General features: G+C 37.7%; 1 protein-coding gene across 1 annotated transcript; it reads right to left on the bottom strand.

Moving 5' to 3' along the window:
* Positions 1-4,067: 4,067 nt before the first annotated feature.
* On the bottom strand, positions 4,068-19,581 carry LOC131237011 (protein RKD5). The gene is made up of 4 exons (XM_058234618.1): positions 19,511-19,581; positions 15,525-15,723; positions 13,865-14,085; positions 4,068-4,593 (listed from the first exon to the last, which is right to left on the bottom strand). Exons 2-4 carry the CDS (start codon positions 15,613-15,615, stop codon positions 4,372-4,374), a joined length of 534 nt encoding a protein of 177 aa, XP_058090601.1. The 5' UTR covers positions 15,616-15,723; positions 19,511-19,581; the 3' UTR covers positions 4,068-4,371.
* Positions 19,582-20,416: the final 835 nt, after the last annotated feature.

The raw sequence follows: 20,416 nt of genomic DNA, 5'->3' as shown, positions 1-20,416 counted from the left end.
TCAAACTCTATTATCCTGAAGAAGTGAAATCATCGAAAAATCATCGATCAACAAGTCAATATTAGAGAATGTACCACCTTCCTCGGCAAGACCATCAACTGTTGAGTTGTGTGATAGCTGTCTCTGGACACAGGTCACACATCAGGTAGGTGATCTAACCCACACCCCACACCGAGATTTATACGTAAATATCTTAGGCATTAAATCCTTTTGTGTTGATGTATTGTTGAATAATGTACACATTAGATTGATGACTACTTATGCATAAAAATCTTGAATATATTATGTTTGTTCTTCCTTCCTAGTATATGTCTTCTTGAATTACCATCAAATAGTTATTAATTTTATTTATAAATTCATGAATTCTTTTTGTGTTATTAAATAAGGTATACATTGAATTGATGATTATTTATACACAAATATATTATGTCTATTTTTTGCTTATAGTGTATGCCTTCTTTGAATTACCATCAATGAGTTATTATTTTATTCAAAATTTCATGATATTGTTGTTATAGTTGTTTCTCCATAAAAATATGAATTGTTATATATGTGGTGTGTCAATTTTTAGGAGAATACATTGTTGATATAATGTATCTGTAATTAGTTATATTTGGTATATAGAAATTGTGAAATTGTAGAGTGTATGGATAAAATATCGTTAAACGGGTGCTTTACCTTAGGTAATTCCCTAAAAGATACACATACAGGTGCTCTGCCTTGAGTCACTCCCGAAAGATCGGCACATGTGCCCTGCCCTGGGTACTTCCCTAAAAGATACACATGGGTGTGCTGCCTTGAATTAACTTCTAAAAGAAATCACGTAGTGCTTCGCCCAGATTCGTTCCCTAAAAGATATTATGTGGTGCTCTGCTCAGGGTCATTCCCTAAAAGATTGTCATCATAGATATATTTTCAAGTTAATTGCAGATGAGTGCATTTTTAATTCAATCATTTATGAAATTATTTTCTTAAAATTTAAAATCTTTTTGTGAATAATTATTGTCTCCTTAAATGTTATTTTTTAAAAATTATTTATTATTATGAAAGTGTGTTATGGTAATAACGTACAAATTTCGGTTGGGATGGAAATGATCCTATTGAGTTGTCGTACTCAAGGTGTTTAAACTATTTTAGGTACAGGATATTAATACTTCGAGGAGACATGCTGTTATTGATGAGCCAAAGTCATACTCATCTTTAGGGATTTCTATTGTTTTTGTTTAGTCTAGACTTAATGGATTATGTATTTTCTTTTACTCAGGTTTATTTTAGTGAAAAAATGATACATTAAAATCGAGTTAACTTTATTTAGTTATTTTGACATGATGACATGAGATTTTTATTTGTACTTAGTTGATGTAAATGATGTTATGAGAAATCTTGGTATATTGGGAATGAAAATAGTTATATAAACTTAAATAAATTGAATCTTGTATCTCATGGGCTTGGGATTCGAGTCCGGGTTACTCTACTCAGATACTCGAATTTATGCATACAATTGTAGGTACGAGAATCATAACATCTGACAAAGAACTTTTAATGCAAGGGCATTTTCACACTGGACTTGAGTGGGGTGGCCTGTGGGATGCTGGGGTACACTTGAGGTGAGTGGCCTATGTGAGGTGGGTAACTCGTGTGAGGCAGTACCCATGTGATGTGAGACGCATGAGGGGGGTTTGGCGAGGGTCCTAACCCATGGAATGTGGGGCCTTGATGGGCTTTCCAGGGTCTTGATTTGTCGCGTCGTTTCAGTCGTCGTGGTCGACGGAGTTTTTGCCATTGGTTACCGGTCGAGCCACTGGAATATAATGAGATAGGAATCTCTGGAGATTTTTCCTCTCTGCTTATTCATAACAGGGTTTTCCTCTGTAAAAGACTTCTTCCGAATGGTATCATTGTCCTATCTTTTCCTCGATCTTAAATTCAAAGAAGATTGACTCCTCCTACTCCTCCTTTAGGATAGGAATAGGATAGTCTTTGGTCCTTCTTTCATAAATTATTTGATGGTGTGGTTTACACTTTTTCTATTTTATAATATTAAATTTTCGATGCCTATGAATAGGCTTTATATTTTTGTTTGATTCACACACTGATGGAAAGCGCATCAATTCTCCAACATTGCCAATGTCATGTACACTCATGAACTGAAGTGAGCACCCAACCAAAATTATGCTTGACAAGGTCTACACTACATGTACAATCATAGAGTATCATAACAACCTTGTAAATGTGCTTGCCCAAGCACATGATCGGTTGTAAACATAACTCTCATAAATAAGAAACTTTAAGCCCTGTAAACCACATGCACGAAGTCCAATACAATATCCATGAATTACGGCCACCTATATAGACTATGCAAACGTTCATCAATCACAATGATTCATACATATTCAAAATGGTAAAATATTCGCATTATTTAAATAACATAGTGTAAATAAATCAATGGAAGAGAGTGGACCTGGTCGTTGAATGGTACAGATCATTTTCATCTCATTGGCCCCACTGCTGATGAACCATTTCCACGAACTTCATGATGGAATAGTCCTAACCTTGCAAATAGCCTGTCACATTGAGGAATTATAGGATGGTAATGTGTTGAACGGGTCATGATCCCCATTACATGCAATAAATATGATGAGCTGTGCTGTGGGAGATGCTAGAAATGGTCAGATTGAAAAGTCTTCAACGCCACAGATCTTTGGTAGGGTCAAAGGGAGGGGGTCAACCCCACTTTGAAAGACCTGAACCTAGCAAGATTTGGACCCGATTAACCCGGGTTTGGATAATCGAGTCCAGAAAATTCCTGGTGTAATATGGTATTTTTCCTACAATTAAAATAATATACCTACTTTTACAATATTTACTTTCACATAGTAGTTGATAAATTAAGCAAAATTTTCATTCTCATGAACAAAATGCCTTTTTCCTCAAGCAATAAGATGATACAGTCGTCCACTGAACTTGTGTTAGCAAAAACATACAAAGTCCAAGATCAAAGCCATCTATCAGGTGTCTATTTTACTATTCCATTGTTGAATGTCCCCATTTCTTTTGATTTTTTGGTGAGATGTGCATGGATTGAACTTTACTTCTTTTCACGTGACTTGGTTTTTAGACTTGCAACAACTTAAATTGCCCAAGTGAGATGTATAAATCCCATTTGAATTGCAATTAAAATGTTTTCATTTTACTTTTAAATGAAATTACCTGAAATTCTGATGTAAAGTGTGTTTGGATGTATGCAATTCTCCTTTTGCATTTTTATGGCTCTTTATGTTCTATATTAGAGTGTGTTTGGATATTTGCCCTTTTGCATTTTTATACCTTCAAGTTGTTATGTAAATGAATACAAGTGGACATGATATGGGCTTGGGCAAGCCTCGACGATTTAAGGTTGGGCTTGGGCAACATGACACTCGACCCAGCCTGTTGACAGCTGTGCCATGTGCTTTGTATTTCCACTCTGTACTAGTTGGGCCAAGGTTCAGTAATTGAGACCATTGCAAGCTGGGCCCCACAGTCCCAATGTTGGACAGGCATTACAGCCATGCTCACCCCCATTGGAACTACTGCAAGAATCTAGCCACCAATCTTCAGCCTTTTTATATTTTTCTTTCTTTCAGTTGAGTGTGGACCATTACTATATCCTGGACCACTTTTTAAGTTACTAACTGAGCTAGCTATGACTGTAGTATGCAGCAGATATTGGGGAATGATCCATCCATGGTGGGACCCAAATAACCACTGATCCAAGAAACTCTGCTCAAGGAACTACCCACAAAAAGAAAAGAAAAGAAAAAAAAAAACCACTGATCCGGTTTACTGAACTAACGGACCCATCAGTACAAACTGAAAATCAAAGTAAAACATGTATATCCTCTCAGGTAAAATCATGGCCAACATTCCAAATTTCCACACCAAAATCAACTACTGTGTTGTACATCATGGACCAACATAACATACCAATTCTACCTATACAAGACATGGTTGATCATTAATTTAATCATCAAGGTCATGGTCCCATCATCATCACCATCATCACAGTGGGCCTTAAATCCCCTCCATGACCAAAACCTCAATCAATATGATTGTGTAGAGTTTGTTTACTAGGATCATGGTTGATATTGGTTATTAAAATTTAAAAAAAAAACAGTAAACATTCACAACAGCACTTCGAAACGATGGGTATGATCAAATGGGAATTTAGCATTCCATCCACCTAAATCAACTCTATTGTCATTAGAAGCAGAAAGCTGAGATTTGAGTGAAACAGGGTTTTTTTTTTTTTTTTTTCAGATTTTAAAATGATGGGTAGTTTTGGTCACATGTATAAGGATTGCATTATTATTGTTACTACTACAAATTATTTCATACCGTCGTTGGCACTTCAGATTTGTGCATGTTGTTTTTAAGGACTCTGGCTCTGTGCCTTCGCTTGAAAACATCCTGCCTGAATCTCTTGGTCTCGCTTTGTATCTCCATGAAGGGCTTCCGCTCAATGCCTTCCTTCTCGCTCTCCAGCATTCTCTGTCTTTTCATTACTGCTCTGGCTGCTGCCTTGTTCTCCCTCTCCTGTCGTTCCGCCTCTTCCTGTAGTAAATCCTTCCTGTAAATTCTCTTTGTTTCTTCTTCCTTTTCTTTTCTTTCTTTTTTTTTTTCCAATTTATGAAGGTATGTTTGTGTTCGCACGTGCACATGCATGACTAGTTGCATAATGCATGCGTTTATTTTGGGGGAGTGCTGCAGTGGTATCGGTACTCACTGTGAGCTACTGTAGTAACAGGCATTTGTGTGGCCCACCTGATGCAGAATGAAATCTAACCGCTCCATGAGATGCAACAGTGCATGTTACCCTACCCCCGGATCCTGAAAAGGAGGATGATCTGTGAATCAGGTGGAGGGAACGCACACCCTCGATTTGTTGCAGAGCCCCGCATGCCATGTATATGGAATCTAGGCCGTTCTGATCCTTCATCTGGCCTGGATGAATGGTAATGACAAAACTCAAGCTGTTTTGCAATTCAGGTGGGCCCCTTTTTAAATCAAGGGTGGGCATTCTCTCATTATCCCAGATCCCAAAGAATGAGTCATAAATAAGGTCGGCCACACCATGGGTAAAATTTAGGAGGGAATGCCCACCCTCGATTTTTGTGAACTGTGGAGGGCCCACCATACTGTGTATACAGAATCTAGGCTGTTCCAATCCTTCATCGGGCCTGGATGAAGGTAAGGACAAAACTCAAGCTGTTTTGCAATTCAGGTGACCCAAGGGTGGGTATTCTCTCTCACATTGTTCCGTGCTGTGGCCCACCTGGGTGTCTGATCAGGCTGACTTTTAGCACCTGGGTATGAGATGACGCTTCTGATGGACGGATTGGATGGCCTGCGTGCATCACATGGACCAACATATGCCAAGTGCCACCAAAGCCTGCCTCTTTATGTTTTGCTTGCATGCCTAAGTGAATGCATGTATGAGTGAAATTTATTATGTATGTGCATGTGTATGCATGCATGGATAGTAGTGAAAATGCGAATGTATAGAGACAACTATCCATTGCTTGACATGATTTGGGCCGTAAAATTTCATATATAGTGAAGTCTCTTCTGACTCATGCGATACATTCACAACCCTATAGCTTTGATGGGTAAGTGCATTTGCTTGAGCTAAGTGCGATACCCTTACAGAACCCATGAAGTAATCAAAATAATATAACAATCTGAGGGGCAGGCTTGGTGATATCAAGGGCTGAGATTTGCCTCCATATTCTTGTGTTCCGACTCACCCATTACTCTAGGTTTTATAGATGGAAAAAGGATTTCATAACAAGCGTGTATCCCTTTTGTTTTGCCCTGATCTGGCCAACAGACCAAACACAGCACCATCATAATGTGAGATCCTATCCCAGGCTGCCACCTGGCTGGGATGGATTCTCACAATGGCTGATCCCAATAATGCCACACTAAGAGAATTCACTGAGCCCCAAACATGGTTTTTCTTGGATGAGTCAAATGTGACCCATCCAAGTCAAACTGGACTCAGTCAGACCTCTGTGTGTGTGTGTGTGTGTGTGTGTGACCTGTGCGTCCGTGCGTGTGTGCGTGTGTTGTGTGTGTGTGTGTGTGTGTTGCCTTGTTCATTCCGTTGCAGGCTTTGTCTACTGAACTACCAATGCAACGCCAAAGTGTAGAAAAACAGAATCAACATCATCCCAGTACCCACTTCTTATTAAATAATTTTATTTTTTTTATTAAAAAAAAAAAAAAAACGAGATCTCTTCAAACTGTAAATAAAGACGATATAGTTAGTCACTGTTGATACCGTTATGGTAGTTAATGGAATCTCAAGATCGATTTCTTTTACAAAGATCAGGCTTTGGCTATTGCAGTACTATCTGGCAAATATGGCTTGATTTACTCTCGAGTCATGTGTTCTATAATGACAATATAGGTCTCACAAGATGTGCTCGTATGAGAGCCCATTAGTTCATGTACGCTCAAATTCTTTTTTGCTTTTGCTGTTGTCAATAATAACAGTTCATTAAGTTCTCCAATGGAAATCTTTTGTTCTTCTCCTTGGAAAACTCATTTCATAGCATCTTTCTGGAAATATGGGGAGAAAGGGTATGATGCCTAGATCCTTCAAATCCCTTAGCGAATTCATGTGTGACCAGTCATTGGTATGGATGTGGGATGGCATCCGTGTTGGATAGAGCTTGACCATACCCGAATATGTTATTTTATAATAATTTAAAACTGTAGAACTATAATAAACAATAATAAAAGGATATTTAGAAGAACAAGTTAATAATAAAAAGTTAAACATCGATATTGTGGGTGTCGAGTGAATATGGGACCTAGACCTATTACCTTTACCCAAATAACAAAAAAAGAAGAGAAGACTCACCCATGGCGGTTGGCCAATTGGTTGGAGGAAATTTGGGAATTGAGAGAAACTAGCTCGATTTCTTTTAATCATGTCAAAAGAGAGGCGAATGGGGTGGCTAATGATTTTGCTAAGAAAGGGTGCTCCCTGCCCTCTGTTATTGAGGGAGCCTCTTTGCCCCGCTTGTGGTTTTGTTCCTTTTTAGGTTCTCCCTACTCTTCGAAAAGAGGGGGGGGGAGCATATTTAAAATGTGGAATGATTTTAATGAAATGTGATCGCATATTCACATAGGTGATTTTACAAATGCAGATCGCATATGCTATATGCGATCGCAGTGTAGAAAATGCGAAGATATGAAATCGATTGCATATGGCATATGCAATGGCGTATCTGCCAATGGTCAGAAATCTGTCCATTGGCACTCCTTTTTTTCTTTTTCTTTTTTTTTTTGTGCAAAAAAAAAAACCACTTTTTGCCTATAAAAAGGTACCCAAACCTCCTCCATTTGCAACATTATCACTCTGAACACTCTTTTACTCTTCGTACTCCCTAAACTCTTACTTCCAAGTTCTAATCTCTCTCTTACACAGTTCCTAGTGTGAGAATATTGTGTATATGGGATTGTGTATGGGTTATTAGCTGTAATATACTATGTATAGAGAAGCTCTAAATAAGCTTCCTTGTATAGTCTTGTAGAGTGGTTATTTAAACCCACCTTTGGGTTGAAGAAATACAAAAAAACATTTTCCAAATTCTTGAGTTTGCACAGTATTAGAGTGAGGTTTTTGAATCTGCCGCACGACCGGCGCTCCTCCATTGATTCCGGCAGCCCATCATCGATTCCGGTGCTCCCACATCGAGATTCTAGTGGCCCCCATCAATTCCGGCAGCCCCCATCAAGATTCCATCGGCTCCCATCAATTCCGGTGGCCCCCATTGATTTCGGCGGCCCCTCCAGATCCATTGTAGCAGATTCAGCAGCAGCTCCCAATTTCTCATATCCATTGAAACCCATCTCTGGCTCACTACCTCTATCTTCACATTTGGATCCATTGATCTGAGATCTGTTGAACCCTTCAAGTCGATTATTCTCCATCGACGACAGCGGCTCTACCTCTGCTCGTCAAATCCAATTTTTCTCACCCAGAAATTAGTGGTACATTTCTTCTTCATGGTTTTTCTTTCTTATGCCATCTATAAATCCCTCCGATAAGATCAAAACCATCCATGTTCAGTTGGATGAGAAAAAATTTTCCCTGTGGCAATTTCGAAGCATTTTTTAGCAGGAAAGAGCCTCTACAGCTATATAAATGGTTCTATGGGCAAACCAAAAGATGAAAAGGAACTCCTATCTTGGACCACAACTAATTCGAAGGTGGTCATTTGGATCCTTAACAGTGTTGAGAGCCACATTGCAATTAACCTCATATCATTCGAGTCTGCATCCGAAATATGGGCTTACTTGAAAATGTGTTATCAACAATCAAATCATGCTCGTCGCTATCAAGTAGAGTATGAGTTGTCAAAATTAGAACAATGAGCTCTGAGTATACAAGATTTTTATTCTAAACTTACCTCCCTTTGGCATGAGATTCAACTTATGGATCCAGTTATTCCCGCTGCGGTGGTAGAAACAGTAAAGATACTTCGCGACACAAATAAATTGATACAATTTTTGTATAAACTCCGTCCAGAGTTTGAAGCAACCCGAACCGCTCTGATGAACCGACCTCAACTTCCATGTCTTGAGGCAACTCTATCTGATTTGATGGCAGAAGAGACGTTTGAAAACCCTTGCTTCCATGAGAGAGGTTGTTCTTGATGTTGCATACATTACTCGCAATTATTCAGGAAAGTCACGAGACATGTCGAAAGTTAAATGTTTTGAATGTAATGGATTTGGTCATGTGGCTATTCATTGTCCCAACAAGAAAGCAAATTTGAAACCCTCTGGACCAAGTACTTTGTTTTGTCACTACTGCAAACAAGAAGGACATAATATAGTCAATTGCCCAACTCTCCCTCCCCTATCTCCTCACTACCAGCGACGTGGACGTGCATTTCTAGCTTCCTCTGCTAAGAAGCCTAACTCTTCATCTATGGCCCCATCAGTGCAGCCTACTCTACTTTCCCCAAAACAAATTCAGCAAATCCTTCAAGCGATGAGTTCTTCAGGTTCAATAGGTAATATTAATCCTATAAATCTTTGGTATATTGACTCAGGGGCATGTAATCATATGACTAGAGACCTTTCTTGTCTAACTGATTGTGTCCCCTATAAAGGAATGGGTTCCATCTCCACTGCGGATGAAAACCATTTACCTATCTCTCATATCGGGTCATTGAAAGTCTCACCTTCATCATCTCATAAGTTCTTCATTCGTAAAGCGTTTTATGTTCCTAAATTATCTGCTAACTTGATTTCGGTTGCTCAACTAGTAGAAAATAATTGTTTGGTTTTGTTTTATCAATCTAGTTGTTTCATACAGGATCTGGAAGCAGGGAAGCTGATTGGGAAGGACCATAAGAGAGGAAGGTTATTTATTTTGGAGTTCGATCTCGAAGTTGTCTCATCGCGTTGTTTCTTTCTTCCATCTTCTCATGATATTTCTTTTGCTGATAAATGCTGGAAACTTTGGCATAGTCGTTTAGAGTATCCAAATTCTAAAAATATGATTTTCTTATTTAGATCTGGTCTTTTAAATGATGAAATCAATATTATTCCCATTTCCATTAATATGAACTGTGTTAATTGCAAAGTGTGTAAATCTACTGCATTGCCATTTTCATTGAGCAACTCTCGTGCTTAGAATCTATTTGATCTCATTCATACTGATGTTTGGGGTCCATCTCCCATTATGGCTCCCGGTGGTTTGTTGTATTACATCATATTTGTAGATGACTTTTCAAGGCACACTTGGATTTATTTCATGAAGCACAGGGATTCATTTGTCTTTGCCGACTCCATTATATGCTGACAATCTCAGTGCAATTCAGTTGGCTTCTAATCCAGTATTTCATGAGTGACTAAACACAATTGAAGTTGACTGCCACTTTGTGAGAGAAAAATACACAGCTGGAATCATTTCTCTTCCTCATCTGACATCAGAGCTACAACTTGCTGATTTATTCACCAAAACTATGACTTCATCCCGTCATAGGTTTCTTCGTGGCAAACTGATATTGGTTCATTATCCCAGATCAGTTTGAGGGGGGGTGTGAGAATATTGTGTATATGGGATTATGTATGGGTTAGTAGTTGTAATATATAATGTATAGATAGGCTCTAAATAAGTTTCCTCGTATAGTATTGTAGAGTGGTTATTTAAACCCACCTTTGGGTTGAAGAAATACAAAAAACCATTCTCCAAATTCTTGAGTCTACACCTAGTTCCAACCAAGTTCCAACTTCCAAGTTCTTACTTCTCTACAAGATTAAAGCAAGACTCAAGGAAGATTCTAAATTCTACGTTCATTCAAGGAAGATCCAAGCATTCTACATTTCTCTCTTTCTAGATTTTATGTTCATTCGAGGAAGATCCAAGCACTCTCTCTCTCTCTCTCTCTCTCTCTCTCTCTCTCTCTCTCTCATCTACAACTACAACTACAACTCTACAAGTGTAAGTGTGTAACTCTCTCCTTCTCTCCCATTTATTCTCTAATATTTAATTCAGTCTTTAGTTTTTACAACTAACAAGAAGAAATCACGATGTCTTCTTCTTCCTAATCTTCTTCTTTGAAACCCAAGTCAAACAACTCGGGTCGGGTTGGAAGTACGAGCACTATCGTAGTGCTACGAAAAAGACCCACGTAGTATGTGACTTATGTGGGTATGTGAGTTTTGGCGGCATTGCGCAACACAAGCAACACCTTGTACATACATTGGGATCAAATACAAGAGCATGTCCCAAAATTACTCTAGAAATCCGAAGGAAAATTGTGGAGTACATGGATAAACAAACAAAAAAGAAATGTGATAATGTCGTACTTCAAGAGGAATTTATGGCACAAGAAGCATATAAGAATATAAATGTAATTGATGTGGATGAAGCTAGCCCTATCCCCCCCTACATTGATAGGCTGACCTAGACCACCGACCTTGAAAAGAGCTCATAGACATGGCACCATAGATAGATGATGTAGACCACACCCCGAGGATGTGGTCAATCAAAGGGATCAAGGTAAAGAACCCACTCAGGCCACATTAGAAAACTGATATAAACAAAAAGATAGGAAAATCATGATTCAATATATCGCTAAGTAGTTATACCAAGCTGGTGTTGCTTTCAACATTATTAAGTTGAAAAACTTTAAAGTTATGGTTGGGGCAATAGGTTAATTTGGACCTGGGCTTAAACCTCATTCATATCATGAAATGAGGGAGACATGCCTCGAAGTCGATAATGATTATACACTATCTTTCATAGCCAAATATAAGAAATCATGGAAAATATATGGTTGTACACTCATGGCCGATGGATAGATTGATAAATCTACTTGGACTCCAATAAACTTTCTAATAAATTGTCCAACTAGGACAATGTTATTGAAGTCTATGGATGCATTGGGTCATCCTTATATGGTAGATTACTTTTTTAAATTACTAGATAGTGTAGCTGGGAAGTGGGAGAGGAATACTTGTCCAGGTAATCACAGGCAACACAACTTCGTATGTAGCCACCGGTCGTCTTTTTACAGAGAAGAGGCGCCATTTATTTTGGACTCATTGTGTGGCCCATTATGTTGATCTTATGCTAAAAGATATAGGTAGGTTATTCTTAAAAGTGATTACAAATGCTAGAACACCCTTTTTCTCCATCAAATAAGAAAACACATTGGGTGTAACTTCCTACATCCAACAGTCACCCGTTTCGCTACAGCCTTCTTAACACCACACATATTGCATTAAAAAAATCCGAACTTAGAAACTTTGGAGTGTTGGCGATTAGACAAATGAGCATTAGTCAAAAGAAAGCTGAAGGGAAGCTAGTCCAACAAACCATCCTTTTAAAAATTTTTTGGATATAAGTGATAAACGTACTAAAAACGTCTAAACTCTTAGTCACTATGTTGTGATTAGTGGAAGGAGATGAGAAACCACCAATGGGAGGGAAAGAAATAAAATCATGGACCATTTTAACAAAGCATGTGATTACAAGCCCACTTTAAATATTATAGATAGAAGACGGGGCAGCCAAATGTCATCTCCATTGTATTTGGCTGCCTACATACTCAACCCAACCTATCTATTTGCTTCCTCTGATTCGATAGAATGACAGACTATGCATTTGGTTGGATTTATTAACGTGTTGGAAAGAATGGTTCCATATAAAGAACAACAGGACGTGATCTCAGCTCTACTAGACTTTTATACGAAGAGTGAAGGCATATTCTCAAGAGATATAATCATCGTATGAATGTCTTAGACTCCTACAGATAGTTTTTTATAATCTACAAAGCCTAACTTAAAACTATTTTTTTTAGTTGACTAGCCTATAAAGTGGACCCGAACAAGAAGGATCCAAATATAAAGAAGCTGACCATGAGAATTCTTGGACTCATGCATTTTGCTAGTGGTTGTGAGCACAACTGGAGCACTTTCAAGGCAGTAAGTTTGGAAAATGTTATAGTTCAGGAGTTAAAAGTTATAACTTATAAGTTATAAAAATAAGTCCAAGTCTAAGTAAGTTAATACAATTTCGTTCATAAAATTCACACAAAAAAAAGGAATTGCCTTGAACAAAAGAAGCTCAATGACTTGGTGTTTGTCCAATACTATCAAAAGCTGTGAGAAATATTACAAGCTAGGCAAGAAAAACTTGATTTCTATGACCATATTTGCTTAAATGAGCTAGATGCAAATAATAAGTGGCTCGTAGAAACGAAGGACCCAATCTTTGTTGGCGAGGAGCTTACATAGGCCCAAGTTGAAGATGTCGCATTCAGATCAGCACCTGAAGAAGGTACTTCTGCTTGAAGGCAAGGGAGAGGGGACAAGCAATACCAGTCAGTTGGTGGAAGAGATTGAGGAGATAGAAGAAGGAGATGATCAAGTTGAAGATCAACCATTGGATGTTGATGAATTACTAGTGCATGCAGACAATGAAGAAATAAAAGAAGATGAAGTATACGTGGAAGAAGGAGATGACTGTGATGATGACGACAATGATGATGATGATAGTGGTGATCATGCCACAATGGCAAGTGGATCAATGTACATGGTATTAGGCATTTAGACTATTAGTATTATTTTGTAAGTAGTGTATAAATATTAAATAATAAACATTAAGATGTAACTTGATTACTTGTAAATTGTATTTGTACAATAAATAGCATATTGATTTTTTTGTTAACTATATTGTTGAATGTTGATTGTTGTAATATACTAGTAATTATATTTATTTACATTTAAATAAATAAATAAAAAAGATTTTCCCTCATTTTGAATTTTTTTTTTTTAAAAATTCAAAAATAAAAATAAAAATGTGACAGCATATGTGATTGTGCAATCCCATGTGTGCACAAGCATATGCGGTCGCAAAAAACCGTGTATCCGATTTGACAACATTGATTTTACCAATACTGAAAGTCTAATAGAAGCATACCATAAACATAGTTTCCCAATTTTGCAACGATATCACTGAGTTCTTTTTAACAATCAAGAAATAACGACAAAGCAATAAAAATAAATACCATAACAGATTTTTTTTTCATTATTATAGTGAGCCTAGAGAGTTTATCAGCCACATGTGAAATGGCCATATTGACCTCATTCTTGAAAAGAAAAAAAATGGAATCCCTAAACTTGTAATTAATCATTGACATCTTAAGATGTTCAAACAAGAATAGTAAGAACTAATACCAGTGTATAAATAACGGATGAAAGATGACATTGAATGTGGAGAATTTTGAGCCATTACCAAGAAATCAAAATAGAATGCAACCTGATGGGTGAGGAGGAAAGAAGAGACTAGTACCTGGAGATCATGTATGAGAGTGTCGAGGGATTTGATCTTCCTATGTGGCCAACGAGGAATGCCAAATTCTCTGCATTTCCTCTTGAGTACCGTAAGTCCAACCTTCAGATTTCTTGATGCCTCTGTGATTGGAAGACCGAAGTATTTAGCAAGATCGGTTAGAGCGATGCTAGCTACATGCTGTGTTGCTGCCCTCTTCTTCTTCTTCACCACAATCTCTGCTGTCTTTCATTCAAACTATAAGAAGATGACTATAATCACAAGAGAAAAACCTCCAAAAGGATACCCACATGCTTCACCACATTTTCCAAGAAATGGTTTGAACGGACTAGTGCTTCTAGAATGCCTGAGTTCTATAGAATCAGGGTTCATTTGTTTATCTTGAATGAATTTGTTAAATAAACATACCTTCTGCGACAGAGTAAAGAGCCCAGCTACCAGGGCTTGCATGTGAAGGATCCAGGGCAAGTCAAGTGGGCCCCACCATCAACATGCCCTAGCCCGTAAATCAGGCCATTCCACTCATCAGGTGTGTATGAGAATGCTTACAGAAAAAATAACTAACAATTCACATTTTGATGTACATGCGTGTGCAAATAAAAGGCTTTTCTTTTAGCATATTTGCAAGCGAAAAACTCCCCAACTCTTTTCGAGAAAAGAGTTCGTAATACTGAACTTTTTTTAAAAATGAAGTTGGTTATTAAAACAATTTTAAAATATGTTGTTGGGAAATAAAAGCAACCACAGTTTCAACAATGATAGTCACTAATTGTTTGCATTGGGAAAGGGATTTGTTCTTCCATTTGACAAAATCAAAAGAATGATATTTAATACAGAAAAATTGTTAGACTTCCAGCATCAAGGACAACTTTTTTTTTGTTTTTGTTTTTTTTTTGGATGAAGAACAAGAACTTCATAATGAAGAAAAGATTTACGAAGGCTTAATACCCCAACACTAACACACAACGCCTGGCACCCTCCCTAGAAAGGTCCATGGCCACCACATTGGTTTTCCTTCCCACAAGGAAAATGAAATTTTATCCTCAAACAAAAACATCTAATTTCATTGAGAAAGAGTTTAAGCCGGCAAGGTTCGGTCTGACCAAGGGAGATCCAATAGAACATCTCATCCACTGCTACCCCTTCCGCAAAAGGAAATGGAAAAAAGGTGAGGATCTTCCCATAATGCCTCGACTTCTGTCACCCAATGATTACTGACTATTTTGGTACTTTAACAGGCCTTGCTTAAATTTAGAATATAGTTGCTTGACAACTATAGGAAAAGAAAAGCATAGGAAGATACCCATAAGTGAAAAGTATATTATGTTGCTGAGTACTCTACAGAGTACTGGGTAACACTACATATTGGGGATTTTCCAAGAGCAGGGCAGGGTATAACCGTTCTAGACCAACTTTAACTCTTCAACATCAAGTATGCGGCTCTTTAGCTTCTATGTATGTAGTATAATAATGATGTCTAGCCTGTCAAGTGCCCAAAAGATAATAGCGCCATTCTTGGAGGCACATGGTGAAACCACAAAGTAACACTGGACAGATATTTTGAGAGAACAAGGTTTCACCATTTCTTGGAGAGTGGTAGAAAAACTATGGGTATTATGCAATTCTAAAAAAGAAAAATATTGTAGAAAGGATTCCCAACCTGGTACACTTTGGTCAATTTGTTGATTGCCCGATAATCCTCGTGCAACAATGGTTGAGTGGTAAGAGTTATATTCGTTTTCTCTACACATTTCCTTGGGAGCCAATTGTGCTAGCTTTCTTTTTCTTTTCTGCACCTTATGTGGAAAACCTTCTGAAGATCGCTGGTGAAAGTCGGTATCAATCTCAATTTCGGATTTCTGAAAATTAAATAAACAGTTTTATGGACAAACATGTATCTTGGTGGTTGATGATAATTATCACAATATGCAGATAATTGTTTGAACAGTTGTGATTTCCAATTTTAACAAAGTAGTGAGAATATCAAGGTAACCACTTAGATTTCACTTTCTTAATTTAGGATATTTCTTGTACAAAAATAAAAAATAAAAAAAAATAGTAGACCTACATAGAGTGTACCCTATTTTTTTGAACAATTGATCCTAGCATACAATGGATGACCCATGAGCATAAACACGCGCATAAGTTTGGGAAGAATCCCAATGTTTTGTTAGCTTAGAGAGGAAATCTATAATGGAAGTATCTCTATACCTCAATGTTACTCCATAGAAAATACTTGGCAGAACAAGTTCAAAGAACTAAATTACATACACAGAATGCACAGATTAATTTCACCCTCAGTCAAAAAGCATGAGAGTAAGTAGGAGGGTGATGGAGCGACACGGCATCAGTTTTAAGATATTAGCAATACCGAGTGTAAAGGTCTAAGAAGCAAGTGTGAGGAGAGTGGTGGTGTGAGTCCGAAGAGTGGGTTGAAGTGGGAGCTGCACCCTGCTAGAACAATCCTACAACTAAGATTCCACCCAACAAAACAAGTTTATGCATTGCAACCTACGATAATGTTTTGAATCTTTTGATAAATCATACGAATGGGCATGCTCTTATAATAGTATGGAAAACTCTGTAAAAGAACACCATCCCATTTGTACCTTTCTTGAGTGTAGAATCATGTTAGAAAAACTGGCATCCGAATCCATTGTGAATACTCTCTCTCTCTCTCTCTCTCTCTCTCTCTCAAATTAAAGAAAAATTGAATTTTTTGATTTTTAAGATTATTTTTTTGGCGCATTTATGTAATCAACGATTATCGTATGATTCATACAATTCGTATGATTATCATACAATTATTTGGGATTTACAATTTGGGGGTACAATTTTGAATCGTACATCCATATGATTCGATATGAATCATAGGATTCATATCGTGAATCGTACGATTATGATAACATTGGTTCTGTCCTTCATTTATTTGGGTTATTGTGAGGAATGGCTTTTCATTCAACCAATTGAAGTTTACGCTGGCTTTTGCTCCAGGATGGAGATCCCGTTTTAGAATGTTGGGCAATTAAGGAACAACATGTTAATAAGATGAGTGTAGATAAAATGAGGATGTTGCGATGGATGAGTGGTAAGAGAAGGAATGATAGAATTAGAAATGGATAAATTCAAGGGAACTTAGGAATATCACCCACCAATAGGTAATAACTAATGAAATGAGGGAAAGTAGATTTAGATGGTTTGGTCATGTGCAACGGAATCTAAGAACTGTGCCGGTTAGAAGGAATGAGTTGGTACAGGTTGAAGGATCTAGAAGGGCAAGGAGAAGGCCCAAAAGATGTGGGTGGAGTAGAAAGAAAAGACTTGATGACCTATGGTCCAACTAAAATTATGGCTCTTGATAGAGTGGAACTGCATAAAAGGATTCATGTAGCCAACCCCAATTAGTTGGGATAAGACTTAGATGATGATGGATAAAAACCCTTTTTGTTGTTTCTCTCTTCTTTTACATGGTTTCATTGGTAGATTCATCTTTGTTTTCTCTCCATACAAATTGAGCTTGGTAGAACCCATGATTGCAACTAATATAACAGTCATCTACCTATGCCTCCCGATAACACAAACATTAAGAAGCTTAAAAGGATACATGGTTAGAAAGTAGAATTAGAATACCACCATAACAATCAATGCTTTGGGTCAATATTTAAAATTGCATTACTCAGTGCAAAATTTGGCCAACTTGACTTGGTTCAACTGGGTCCAAGTGAGGCATTTTCCATTGACTCAGTGATGAAAAACCTCTAAGTGTTTTCCACATTGGGCTTGAATTTTCAAACAATGCTTCATGAAACAATAGAAGATTGAAATTCTTGGCAATAGTTAATCATATCACAATAGAGTACCATCTTTAATTTCACTGGTGCCGCATGCAAACCAAAACGAATCATCTCCAGAAGGTGAATTCAACTACCACAGGCAAGCAGACCGTTTTTCAAATCCTATTTGAGACCTCGGGGTTGAAGTTGAATAACTAATGTGCCATTCGAAAAAAAGTTGAATTAAAAAAGTGATGCTACAACAAAACCTTCCTGTCCTGAATTTAAAAATAAAATAAAAAGTCCTTGTTAATGATAATGTGCTGATATGTCACTCTCCTAATGTAATTGCTGGTTCTCTTCTTGCATTCTCTCCTCAAATAGCAATGAAATATTTTTTGAATCAAATGAAAATGTCTAAGAAATTTGAAATTTTAGCATGACATGCAAAATCACAGTATTTCAATAAACATACCCAATGATAGAAATTTGTAATTTAAAAAAAATAATAATAATAAATTATGACACCTATTTGATGAAAACCATGAATACCTCACTAAACCATCAGCAAAAAAACAAGTGATGCCTAGTTGGGAAAAGGGAATCCTACTATTGAAATGCACTTCATGGAGTTCCATGAAGCACCAAACATCTCAACCATATACATTCAGGCATACAGTGATCAGGCCCATTGAGTTGGTGCTCCATTGTGTCAACACAATCAGACCATCATAGCCATCTGAGCAGTGATCTGGAAATGAATGGTCAACATTAAGTTAAGCAAGAAAAGTGAGTAACAGCCACATTCAATGGGCAAAACTCACAACAATTGGAGCATGATCATCTTGTAGCTGCACTATGGCCCATCATCATAGTGCCACAGACAAAGCCATCCTGATCACGAGTGACAAACCACAAAGCACACATCATTACAGAATTTCTAGGAAAAAAAAAAAATCTCTTCCCAATTTGACCTGCAAGAAGAAGAGTAACTTAAAATTGTGTGAGGAAAGTTCCAGAGCCAAACCAATCGGGCGGTTGGTGTCAAATTCGAGGATGCAGAGCCACAGACCAATCAGCAGCCCTTCAACAAGCTCCAACGGTTGTGACCTCAATAATTCGGAAGTGGATGTGCTACTATCTCCACATAAGAACTTGGATAGAACATGAACTCTCTGTCTCTCCACACGTTACTGTTTTCCATCTATGTATTGATAGACATGGAAGCTCCTGATCAGCTCCATAGAAAATTCAGATGATAAAAAATGGTAATTATCAGCCAAACATCAGCAGGAAAAAGAAAACCCAGATGGGAAAATTGGAAATTTGAAGCAGAAAGAAAACCCGGACGGGGAAAATGGAAAGTCCAGATAAAATCGATTGGAGAAGGAAAAAAAAAAAACAGAAGGGAAATGAAACTTTTGTCAGCAGAAAATTGGTTGGACAGAAATCCCAGAATGAAAAACAGAGAAGAACCCATCGAAAACAGAAACCTTCAGCAGAAATTTCATCGATAACATGGAAATTTTCAGTAGAAAATCGGTAGGAGAAAAACCCAGATGGAGGAGATGAAAAAATTAACAAAACAGAAATGCATCAAGAAATGGAAATTTTCAGCAGAAATTCTGCCAAGAAAAATGGAAATGTATTTTTTTTAAAACGAATTTCTAGAAGAAAATCTGCTGGAGAAGAAAACCCAGATGGGAAATTCGTAAATTTCCATCAGAGAATCATCTCCAAGGAGAGGAAGTGCTTCTTAAAGCAGCTTTCTTCATTTGAAGGAAGTGAAGAAGGAGAAGGAAAAAGAATAAGAAGTTTTCTTCATATCTGCATGTATGTATGTATGTATGTATGTTATGTATGTACAATTTACCTGGAATGAGAATGTTATCAAAGGTGGTGAAAGAGGGAAGAAGATGGAAGTGGAGGAGTAGAGAAAGGCCACTGGGCTTTATTTAAGAAAAGAGAGAGGTATGGAATATCCTCAATCTCAATGTTCTTTCACTACTGTTCCGACTTGCAATTGTACACGTGTGGGGCCATCTAAGTCATCGGAGACGTTCAGTATGGTGGGCCTCAATAGGGATTTCCCATGCAATAAACTCCTCTGGATTGGATTAATCTAAACCCTATTAAGAAATAGAACGCAGCAATATTTTCGATCCGACTACTAACATTATAGACATTCTGCGGTTAGGATCTTTCAATCTGTAGGAGTTTTTGGTTCGTCGGCCATCCATGGTGGGCCCACCATATCAACGTTTCAGATCACTCAAATATGGCCCCCACTTTATACATTCTGTGGTTAGGATTTCCTTCCCGACTCCCGAGCATTGAATGGGTATTACATAGAGCTCGGGTTCGGGTATCCGATTTGGGGCCATGCTTCAACGATCGAAACGGATGGTATTGTGGTCCCCACTTTAGATGGCCCATGAACTCGATTTCTCCTTGATGGGAAGATAGTAGCCACTCAATACGTGGTCAAAAGATGAAGATTTAGAAAGAAAATACAGCAACAGTTCAGATTCAACCAGAAAAGGTCAGGTATTCGATAAATGGATCTTCCATTCTAAATGTTTTTCCTCCAATCAGATATCCATGGTGGGGTTCATCATTTCAACGGTTTGGATCATTGGACCGTTGCCCCTTCCCCACTTATACGAATTCTGCTTTTGGTGAAGTACGAAGTTGTGCTACTGTATAGCAATGCATGAAAGGTGGTTCCTCTTCGTTTTATTATTTTGTCGGCTCGAAACAGTATGAGTTTGTCACAACT

The sequence above is a fragment of the Magnolia sinica genome, chromosome 2 (assembly GCF_029962835.1).
Source record: "Magnolia sinica isolate HGM2019 chromosome 2, MsV1, whole genome shotgun sequence".
Lineage (NCBI taxonomy): Eukaryota > Viridiplantae > Streptophyta > Magnoliopsida > Magnoliales > Magnoliaceae > Magnolia > Magnolia sinica.
The sequence above is the reverse complement of the archived record's forward strand: the minus strand, read 5'-3'. Positions and strand labels throughout refer to the sequence as shown.